Consider the following 12,160-nt stretch of genomic DNA (forward strand, 5'->3'; position numbering starts at 1 on the left):
TTTATGATATATAATTTAATTTTAAAATATTTACTAATTTTTTAATATTTTTAATATTTAATATTTGTAATCCAGGGAGTGGGAAGCGCAGAATCGAATATCACTGTGATGATTGTACGTTCTAGTACCAACTGTTTGGCGACTATAAAGTATAAAGTATAAAGGAATTTAAACTTGTAACTTGATTTCTTTAGAATCCCCCATAACATGAACCACCAAGTTTTTGGGACTTCAACATCTCTTTGTGTTCAAGTATTTTCCATTCAGAAGGCAACAGTGTTTAAATGATATGTTCTTCTTTTCTCTCTCCTCCTTATCCAACTAGCCCCCATCACCTTCCCACTTTGCTCTCCCCTACCCCCTCCATCTGCCTGTCACCCGCACACTCTTCCCACTTCCTAACTCTTTCTCCTCATTCATGCTCTACCCTCATCTACTATCAAATTCCATTATTTTCAGCTGTTTGCCATGCCCAGATATTGTCTCCCAGCTTCAGGCACCATTCCTACTCTCCCTATCTCTCATCTGCCTATCACCCCTCTCACTGGATCCTCCAATCGCCTGCCAGCTCTTGCAACACCCCTTTCCTCCATTTTTATTCCTGCTGTCTTCCTCCCGTCTTTCAGTCATGAATGAAAACATTGACCATAAGATATAGGAACAGAATTAGGCCATTTGGCCCATTGAGTCTACTCCACCATTCCATCATGGTTGACTTATTATCCTTCTCAACTCCATTCTCCTGCCTTCTCCCCAATTTCTTTTATGAGCTTACTAATCAGGAACTATAAACCTTCACTTTAAGTATATCCAATTACTTGACCTCCATAGCCATCTGTGGCAATGAATTCCACAGATTCACCACCCTCTGGCTAAAGAAATTACTCCTCATCTATATTCTAAAGGGATGTCCTTGTACTCTGAGGCCTTGGCCTCTGGTCCTAGACTCTTCCATTATAGGAAACGTCCTCTCTACATCCACTCTACTGCGAATTTCCCTCTACAGATGCTGTCTGACTTGCTGAGTTTCTCTAGCTCTTTGTTTCTTGCATCTGCAGTCTCTTGTGTCTCTCTTGTTTGAAGATTATCTTTTTGTTTGCAGCCTCTGAAGAAGGAATGAAGCAGAAAGGATACAATCAAGAAAACACGGTGTTTTCAAAACTCCTCGGATGGTAGTTCATAAGCGAATGAAGATATTATTAGCAGAGAAGAAAAAGACATTGGGTAAAAATTCCTCTGGTTCGTAAGGTAGTCCCTTTGCTACCTGAGTGTGAACACATGGTCAGAAACAAAACAACCATTCACTTCTTCCCACCGATTATGTGTCTGATTTGTTGGTGCATGCATTCACAGACCTAGGGCTTGTGAGTTTTTATTTCCATTCCAACATCTCAGTAATTAAAATAGCTTCAGGTTGGACATCACGTTTGCATTCTTATAATGCTGTAAGCAGAGCCAAAAGAATCACACAGGACCTGGAAAGAAAGAGTATTACAGTGAACTGCTCTACATTAAAGTCTAGAGCAGGAGTTCCCAACAGTTTTGAGCCATCGACCAATACCATAAGCAAGGGGTCTGTGGACTCCAGTTGGGAGATCCTGGTCTATCGTGACATGGATGGAAGTGTTAGAGTCATCCACTTGTACAGCACAAATCTACGATTCTAATACATGTATTCGCATCAATGTCACACTAGGCATTGAGGATGGGTGTAGATGGGCAAAAAAGGTCAAGTATGGATTCTTCAGCCCATCATGTCTATACTGAGCATTTTGCCCATCCACATCCATCCAACTTGCCTACATACATTCAAACCACTCTGGCCTTTTACCTCTTCTCACTTGCCTATCACTTCCCTCTGGATCCCCTCCTCCTTTCCTTGCTCCCATGGTCCATCTCCTTTCCTATCAGATTCCTTCTTCTCCAGCCCCTTACCTTTCCTACACACCTAGCTTCACCTATCACCTTCCAGTGAGCCTCCTTCCCCTCCCTACCTTTTTATTCTGGTGTCTTCCTCCTTCACTCTCAGTCCTGAAGAAGGGTTTTGGCCTGAAATATCAACTGTTTATTCATTTCCATTGATGCTGCCCGACCTGCAGAGTTCCTCCAGCATTTCGTGTGTGTTACATAAGGAGCATATCTGTTTATACCTTGCGAGCAACACACAAAATGCTGGAAAAATTCAACGAGTCAGCCAGCATCCATGGAGGGAAATGGACAGTCTACGTTTTCAGCTACTAAGTTCTTCAAGCTTTTTGTGTGTTTCTGCAGATTGCAGCATTTGCAGCTTCCTGTGACACCTTTTTTACACCTTTCCTATATAGTCATTATCATCATTATTATGTGCCACGTCATATAACATGGGCGATCATAGTTTATCTTTGACCATGATTATTCTTGGCAAAATTTTCTACAGAAGTGAGTTGCCATTGCCTTCTTCTGGGCAGTGTCTTTACAAGACCGGTGACCCCAGTCATTATCAATACTCCTCAAAGATTGTCTGCGTGGCGTCCATGATTGCATCACCGGGACTTGTGATATGCACCAACTACTCATATGACTATCCACTACTTGGACACATGGCTTCGTGTGGCCCTGATTGGGGGGGCTAAGCAGGTGCTATACCTTTCTCAAGGGGACCTGCTGGATAGCAGAGGGAAAGAGCACCTTACACTTCCTTTGGTAGAGACTTATCTCCACCCTGGCACCCATCCTTTGTCTGTCTAAATACCCCTTAATAAGCCATTTCTCTTACCTCCAGCACCTCCTGGGACAGCACTCTTTGCAAGTGACTCCCTCATCTGGGAAGAGCAAGGGAGGATACCCAAGGGGATTAGAGAGCATGAGAAGCAGGCCACCAAAACCTTTTATGGCAATGTGATACTGCAAACAAAACCAAATACCTGTACCTTTTGAATGTTGTTAACAATGACTGGAGCCATTTCATAGAATCAGGCCCAAAAAGAAGTGCAATAGGGAATTAAAGTGTACAAGATAACAATAGGCATAGATTAAGATTTTTTTCCTAGGGCAAAAATGGCTAAAACAAGTGAGCATAATTTTAAGGTGATTGGAGGAAAATGTCGGAGATAAGCTTTTTATACAGAGTGGTAGGTGTGTAGAATGCTCTGCCAGGGGTGGTGGGAGAGGCAGATACATTAGGGACATTTAAGAGACTCTAGGATAGGCAGATAGTTGATAGAATAATGGAAGCTATATAGGAGAGAATGTTTAGATTGATCGTAGAGCAGGTTAAAAGGTTGGCACAACATCATGGGCTGAAGAGCACATAGTGTGCTGTAATGCAATTCTCTTCGGTTACAATTCAAAACTAAATTAATAAAGTCATCAACAAGTTGTTTATATATCAATTCATCTGAATCCTCATTTCAGCACCAGAACCTGATGCATTTTTACCGAATGTGTGGCATCAGCAAGCACACAGTTCCACTGGCTGTTCACATTCCAACCATTTGTGCACCTGGATCAAATAATATTGTGTTAACAGCATGTTCAAATGGCAAAGATAAGACAATCATTCTAAGGAATACAGGAACTGTCTTCAGTGTATGAGGAGCGAGAGAGAAAACTGATGATTTCTGCCATGATCTCATTTACAAAGCAGATTTGAGCTCTAAAGGGTTCTAGGGTCCATGCTGCTTCTATACCGTACATTATTGTGGATAGTCTTTGTGAATAACATTGTATGTCTTTTGTATTTGCTCTATTCTTCTGCCTAGAGCTGCTGCCCTACTGTAGCCTTTAACTATCTGTAATAATTTCCAGAACTTCTCCCGTGACTGGATGTCACAGTCTTCCTTTTCCCTGTGGGAATGCTACGCATTGCATACTGCACATTTGGAAAACCTCACTATGCTCTATTGACACCTATTAAGTGCCTATTTAGATCATTTAATGACTCAGGAACATTTTTTTCAAGTTTCCTCTGATAAGACTCACATGAAGAGATATTACAAAAGTCAGTAAGGTTCTTTCCTGAAAATTCATTATGTTCTCAGAGCAGCAAGAGGAATTTCAACCCTGCAATGTTTATATTGTACATACTAATACCATATATTTATTGTAAGAAAAGCAGCGAAGAAATACTCCATTTTATTTATACATTATTATAAATGTTTTTATCAGATGTTTGTCATTACCATCTGATGTAATTATAATTATTTCTCACAAAATTTGCTATTTTTTGATCACATTTTCAACTGTATAAATGGAATTACAGTGGATTCCGGTTAATTGGGACACATATATTTTGGCCCAGTTAAGCGGCTGCCCCAATTGGCCAAAGTTTCATGGAAGCAGTTAAAAAGATATAAAGTAGGTAAACTACCATTTAACTAAGTAACAGATTATGTACTTAAATGAAATACAGAACAAATTAGAACACTACCAATACTACTACAGTACCATAAAAAGGTGCATTAGTTTGTAACAGTAATCAATGGAGGAATTCACCCAGTGTATGCTGCCGTGTTCTTTACATTGACTGTAAATGAACAAAATCAACGCGGACACCGAGGGTCACAAACACTAGGGATTGCCCTGCAGACACCTAGGGTAATTTTTTTCGGCTAGTGTCAAAACTTTTCATGGCATTTGGTAAGGGTCTGAAAACTTCTAAATACAAAATTTTAAAAAAATCAAAAAATCACTGCTTTTTAAATTGGCATCTGTTGACTCAAATGGTCAACATAACACAAGCACACACATGCATTTTACACTGTTTAAAAACTGTTCACTCTTAACATGTCTACAGAAGCGGACACAACTGACGCTAGTTAGAAACTGTTCAGCAACAGTCTCCTGCCCCAATTCAGTGGCATGGTGGCCCAAATAAACAAAAGGAATCCCAACTATTTTCTCGGTTAATTTTTGTTCTTTAAGACTTGCCCCAAATAAGCGGCTGCCCCAATTAACCAAAAGTCCAATAAAGTGAATCCACTGTAGTTTGCATCTTGCCACACTGTGTTAAGCTGTTTGAATCCTACAACTATCTTCATTTGGAATATATTATCAGTCATGTAAGATGAAAGATGTACATAGTTAATAACACATTTGGGGATAAGACTACATTGTTTGGTATTAGCAACAAGGATTGGTTGGAAATTTGTCTCTTGAACTGATCAATTAAAATAATGACCATTAGGAGATCCCATGAATGTCTTTGTTGCTCATAACACACAATGCTTTATCCCCCATTTTATAGCAAACTTCTGCATCTCAATTACATGCTTGCTGTTATATTGAATTGATATTCTCATGTAATACTAGTTTTGTAGAAAATAAATTGATTTATGAAAGTTGCTGTTTGAAAATTTATTTCCACATGTTAATCATTATCAGAATGAAGCCATGGTGTCTACTGTCAAGGACCCATCTGAATTTAGTTTGAGTACTAATCTAACAGATTAAGCTAAATAAAATACTGCTAGAGGTTTAGTTCAAGATTATTGGGGTGGCATCGTGGTTAGCACAATGCTTTTCAGTACCAGTAACCAGGGTTCAAATACCACCGCTACCTGTAAGGAGTTTGTACGTTCTCCCTGTGAATGCGTGGGTTTCCTCCGGGTGCTCTGATTTCCTCCCACAGTCCAAAGACGTACCAGTTGGTAGGTTAATCGGTCATTGTAAATTGTCCAGTGATTAGGCTGGGATTAAATGGGGGGATTGCTGGGTGGTGTGGCTCAAAGGGCTGGGAGGGTCTGTTCCATGCCATATCCCAATAAATAAACAAATTATAAATGCAGTCACTTTATTAAATCTCCAAGCATCGGTAATGAAGGCTCTCCCACAGAAATAATTTAAGAGAAATGCACCAATGTAAAAAATGTTTTGATGTACAATGGGAATTTTACAAGTCAATGGTTCACAATCATCCAGCAGGGAATGAAATGTGGTATCTTTGTGACTCCAGACCCACTACTGCATGGTACATTCTTGAATACCCTCTGAATATCTCAGCGAGATACTCAGTTGCATCACTACAGGGTCTGCAGTGGTTCAAGGAGACAGTCTCCACTTCAGCAAAGGCAACTGGAGTATGTGCATTCCGTGAATGAATAAATATGTATCTATTGGAATGTAACGATCATTGCAAATTTATATCTTCAACTGTTTTTAACCTTTTTGTTGGACTTCTAATTATGAATCATGATGATGTATCCAATTAAAAAACTTAAAAATATTAGTAATAAATATATAGTATTGTGCAAAAGTATTAGATATATATATATCTAAGACTTTTTCACAGTACTGTGTTTGTCAACATGGAGCAGAAAACAAGTCTGTAAATCTGGCAGAGCAAAGGATGTTGGGAATGGCGAGGGTGGAATGCCACGGGAGGGGTGTGGGACAGGCGGCAGTGCCAGGGGTTGGGGTAGCATGGATGCAGACACACCCAGCCCTGAGACACCAGGCAAGATCATTTGATTCCAAACAATTGGTTTATTGATCATTACAGAATGTCTTTCTGGTGCTTCTCCCTTCCCCCTTTTCCCAACCATGATACTCCTCTCCCTGCCCCCTTCCCACTCTCAGTCCACAATAGATACCCAGATCAGAATCATGTTTATCATCACTCACATATGTCATGAAATTTGATTTTTCTTTTGGCAACTGTGCAGTGCAATGCATAAAATTACTACAGTACTCTGCAAAATTTTTAGACACCTTAGCTATATATATATATACACACACACACATACATACATACATATATACAGTATGTGCCTAAGAATTTTGAACAGTACTGTAGTAGGTTATAATAAATGCAAATTATTACCACATGTACTAGACTCTGTAATACAGTCTGAGAGATTTTTTAAAATTAAAAAGAAATTGTGTGGCAATCATCATTGTGAAAATTTCCATGCGCTTCAAACTTTCCCATATTCTGAAACTCCCAGCATGAAATCTCACTCACAGGGAGCACACCATGCATCCTTTAATAGCTGCCAGTCAGCCAGACAATTTTGTGTGCATGAAATTATTGGCCACAGCAATAACTGCCCAGAGATGACACATAGCAGAACAATGCATTGGAAACTTTATTCTGATATAATTGGCATCACTCGTAGGCTGAAGAGTTCCCATGATGAGACTAGTTTAGTAGTTAAATAGCTGGATTAGCAAGGTAACTGCACCATGGATCCTGTAACACAAGTTTAAATCCCACCATGCAACGGGCTAAATTTGGCTTTAAATGTACACTGGAGTGAAAGGAAATTTCAAAGTTCAAAATTCAAAGTAAATTTTATCATCAGCATATATGTCACCATGTTCTGTACATAGATTACCCTGAGATTCATTTTCTTGTGGGCATACTCAACAAATCAATAGAATTATAACTACAACAGAATCAATGAAAGACTTCCCAACTAGGGCATTCAACCAGAGTGCAGAAGACAACAAACTGCAAATAAAAAAAGGAAGAAACAATAATAATTAATAAATAAGCAATAAATATTGAGAACATGAGATGAAGTTTCCACATTGGTTGTTGAAACATTTCAATGATGGGACATACTTTAAGAATCATGGGAAACAAGCTTTAAGAATAAAAATACCCGATTGCCTTAAAATCATATCTGGTCAACCAAATCCTTCTACAAAAGGGAATCTGGTCACTTTAGCTGGCTCGGCTGATGTGTGACTGCAGTTTCATTAATACGGTTGTCTTTTATATTGTTTCCTCCGTTCAAGGGCAGCAAGGATAGACGGTAAATGTCAGCATAATGAATGATATCCAGATGTCATGAACAAGAAAAAATATACTCTAATAACACTCACAAGATGCAGGAGGAACTCAGCAAGTCAGGCAACATCTATGGCAGGGAATGCACAGTCGAAGTTTTGGGCTGAGTTTTGGGGTGGCAGAAGGCAGAATAAGAAGGTTGGGGGAAAAGGTAGGTGAGACTAGAAGAGGGGGAGGTGGGTGAAGGAGAATAATGTGAGAAACTGAGAGGTGACAGATGAAAGAGGTAAAGGGTTGAAGAAGAAAGAATCTAACAGGAGAGAATTGTGGACAATGGAAGAGAGGAAAGGAGGAGGGGAATGAAAGGAAGGTGATGGGCAGGTGAGGAAAAGATAAAGGGAAGTGGGTAACCAGAACGGAATTGAAAAATAGAAAAGGAGGGAGGGTAGAGAAATTGTCAGAAGTTAGAGAAATCGATGTTTGTGCCTTCAGTTTGGAGATTACCCAGATGAAATATGAGCTGGTCCTCCTCCAACTTGTTTGGCCTCATAATGGCAGCAGAAGAGACCATGGACTGACATGTCAGAAACGGACTGGGAAGTCAAACTGAAGCTGATTTTTTAAAAAATGACAGAAAAGTTAGATTAGAAAATAAAATTGCTTTTCAACAAATCATGCGTGAAAGGCAATTACAATAGATTTTGAAATGTTTGTGTTTAAGGATGTGGTGAGATCACGCCATATATGCTCAGGAGTATTTGCTCCCTACTGCCCCTCATCTTCATAGCAGTCCAAGTGCTGCTATAGAGACAATACTTTAACAGCACTGTCCGCCCTCCAAGTTCTCTACTCACGAGTGACAACAGCCTGTTTACCCCCATTTTCCTGTAGCCACACTCTACAGATTGTTCTAATACAATTATTAAACTGGCATTGTTCCTCCTACATTGAAGATTTCCCACATCAGGGATACACAATTTCTGGATCGTCATCCAGGGAACACTTTTTTGAATCTCACCATGCAGCTGGTCAAGTGTGGCTAAGATTTAAGATTTTTAGGATTAGCTTTATGTGTCACATGCACATTCAAACACGCAGTCAAATGCTTCATTTACGTCAATGACCAACATAGTCTGAAAATGCTCTGGGACAGCCCGCAGGTGTCGCTGTGCTTCTGGCGCCTACAATTTACTCATCCTAATGAGAGAGGAATGAAGGATTAATCCAGGGCACCCAGAGGAACGTGGCTCCATCTATAGGGATTGATATTGGTATTAGTATTGTTTTATTATTGGTACATGTAACAAGATACAGTGAAAAGCTTGATGTGCATTCCATTTATACAAATCACTGGGGCAGTACAAGATAAAACAATGAAGTGTAAAATCTACAGAGAAAGTGCATTGCAGGGTAACAATAAAGTGCAAGGTTGTAATCAGATAGGTTGTGAGATCAAGGATCCATCTTATCATATAAAAGGTCCATTCAAGAGTCTGATATCAGTGGGATAAAAGTTGTCCTCGAGCCTGGTGGCAGGTGCTTTCAGGCTTTTGTATCTTCTGACAATGGAAGAGGAAAGAAGAGAGAATATTGGAGGTTGGTGGGTCTTTGATTAGCTGGCTGCTTTACTGAGACAGTGCTGAGTAATAGTGGCAATTTAAAGAAAGGATGCTCCAATGTTACGATTTTGTTATGACCTTGTCAATCAGATCTGGAATATCTAGCAGTACATTGTCGTCCTTTTTACTTACCACAGGAGTTCTCTGGGGCCATTCTGGTAGCAGTTTACATTCCACCTCAGGCCAATGTCAAGCAGGCTTTAGATGATCTGAGCAATGGGATCAACATGCACGAAACAGCACACCTTAATGCCTTCACCATTGTTTTGGGAGATTTTAACAAGGCCAGTCTGAAAAAAATCACTAAGCAATTACCATCAACAGATCACTTGCAGTACCAGAGGAAACAGCACACTGGACCATTGTTACACCACCATGAAGAATGCCTACCGTGCTATTCCACGCCCTCACTTCGGGAAGTCAGATCACCCAGATGTACTTCTACTCCCTGAGAATAGGCAGAGACTGAAGACTGCAGCATCAGTGGTGAGGACCAAGAAGGTTTGGACAAGAGAAGCACAGGAGCGCCTACAGGACTGCTTTGAATCGGTGGACTGGACTGTATTCAGGGATTCATCTTTGAATCTGAATGAGTATGCTGCAGTTGTTACCGACTTCATTAAAGCCTGTGTGGATGAGTGTGTACCTACAAAGACTTAATGAGCATTCTCAAATCAAACGCCTTGAATAATCCAGGAGGTACGTCGTCTGCTGAAGGCTAGAACTGTGGCATTCAATTCCAGCAACCCAAGCCTGTACCAGAAAACCAGGTATGATTTGCAGAGGGCTGTTTCAAGGGTGAAGGGACAATTTCAAACAAGGTTGGAGGCGGTATCAGATGCACGGCAACTCTCGCAGGGACTGCAAGACATTACTTCCTGCAAAGCAAAACCCAATAGTATGAATGGCAGCAGCCAGCTGGTGGTGTAGTGGCATCAGCGCCGGACTTTGGAGTGAAGGCTCCTGAGTTCGAATCCAGCCAGCATCCGTGCTGGGTTGAGTGTCGAGCTAGCAACTCGGCCTTGTAAAAACAAGGAAGCCTGCTAAAAAAAACGCTGTCATGACAGCGTCCCGATGACTCCACTCGGAGTTAAGGGCTTTTTTCTTCTTCTTCATGAATGGCAGCAATGCTTCACTACCAGATGAACTCAACGCCTTCTATGCATGCTTTGAAACGGAGAATACAACTACCACTGTGAAGATCCCTGCTGCACCTGATAACTCTGTGATCTCTGTCTCAGAGGCCGATGTTAGACTGTCTTTAAAGAGAGCGAACCCTTGCAAGGCAGAAAGTCCTGATGGAGTACCTGGTAAGGCTCTGAAAATCCTGTGCCAACCAACAAGTGGGAGTATTCAAGGATATTTTCAACCTCTCACTGCTGTGGGCAGAAGTTCCCACTTGCTTCAAAAAGGCAACAATCATATCAGTGCCAAAGAAGAATAATGTTGGCTGCCTTAATGACTGTCGCCTGGTAGCACTCACATCGACAGTGACGAAATGCTTTGAAAGGTTGGTTATGACTAAGCTGAACTCCTGCCTCAGCAAGGACCTGGACCCTATCGTCACAATAGGCCAACAGCAGACGCAATCTCCATTGCTCTTCACACGACTTTAGACCACCTAGACAACACAAACACCTACGTCAGGATGCTGTTCATCGACGATAGCTTAGCGTTTAGTACCATCATTCCCACAATCCTGATTGAGAAGTTACAGAACCTGGGCCTCTTTGCCTCCCTCTGTAACTGAATCCTTGACTTCCTAACCAGAAGACCACAGTCTCTGCGGATTGGTGACAACTTATCCTCCTCCCTGATTATCAACACTGGCGCACCTCAGGGGTGTGTGCTTAGCCCACTGCTCTACTCTCTCTATACCCATGACTGTGTGGCTAGGCATAGCTCAAATACCATCTACAAATTTGCTGATGATACAATCATTGTTAGTAGAATGTCAGGTGGTGACGAGCGGGTGCACAGGAGTGAGATATGCCAACTAGGGGAATGATGCCGCAGGACAACCTGGCACACAACGTCAGTAAGACAAAAGGGCTGATTGTGGACTTCAGGAAGGGTCAGACGAAGGACACATACCAATCCTCATAAAGGGATCAGAAGTGGAGAGAGTGAGCAGCTTCAAGTTCCTTGGTGTCACGATCTCTGAGGATGTAACCTGGTCCCAACATATTGATGTAGTCATAAAGAAGGCAAGATAGCGGCTGTACCTTATTAGGAGTTTGAAGCGATTTGGCATGTCAACAAATACAGCTGGGAACTCTGGTGGGATCATTTCAAGATCTTGAAGCAATGGCTGTCGACATTCCAAGTCACAGATGGTAAATTGCTTGATTATTATCACGTGCTGGGATAGAGTGAAAATCTTTGTTCTGCATGCCATCCATACAGATCACTTCATTACAAAGTGCATTGAGATAGCGCACGGGAACACAACAATATGCACAGAATGAAGTGTTACAGAGAAAAGTGCAGTGCATGCAGACAATAAGGTGCAAGGCCATAACAAGGTGTATTGTGAGGTCAGGAATCATTTTATTGTACTAGAAAACCATTCAACAGCAACACACGCGAAATACTGGAGGGAATTAGCAGGTCAGGCAGCATCTCTGGAAATGAGTCAACAGTCAATGTTTTGGGCCAAGCCCCTTCAATGGGTCTGGAAAGAAAGTGGGAAGATGCCAGAATAAGAAGGCAGGGGAGAGGTGGAGAAGGACAAGTTAGAAGGTGATAATTAAAGTCAGGTGGGTGGGGGTGGGGGTGATGTAAGAAGCTGAGAGGTGATACGTAGAAAAGGCAAAGCACTGGAGAAGAA

The 12,160-nt window shown here is 41.2% G+C and overlaps 1 protein-coding gene across 2 annotated transcripts in view; it reads left to right on the forward strand.

Annotated features, from left to right (window-relative positions):
• fstl3 (follistatin-like 3 (secreted glycoprotein)) overlaps positions 1–5,283 on the forward strand; it is a 36,117-nt gene extending 30,834 nt beyond the window's left edge. For both annotated transcript variants that reach the window (XM_063032105.1, XM_063032104.1), the window contains one exon: positions 1,103–5,283. In XM_063032105.1, the coding sequence (XP_062888175.1) occupies positions 1,103–1,176 (74 nt within the window). In that variant the 3' untranslated portion in view covers positions 1,177–5,283. The remainder of the gene's footprint in view (positions 1–1,102) is intronic.
• Positions 5,284–12,160: the final 6,877 nt, after the last annotated feature.

The sequence above is a fragment of the Mobula hypostoma genome, chromosome 24, assembly GCF_963921235.1.
Source record: "Mobula hypostoma chromosome 24, sMobHyp1.1, whole genome shotgun sequence".
Lineage (NCBI taxonomy): Eukaryota > Metazoa > Chordata > Chondrichthyes > Myliobatiformes > Myliobatidae > Mobula > Mobula hypostoma.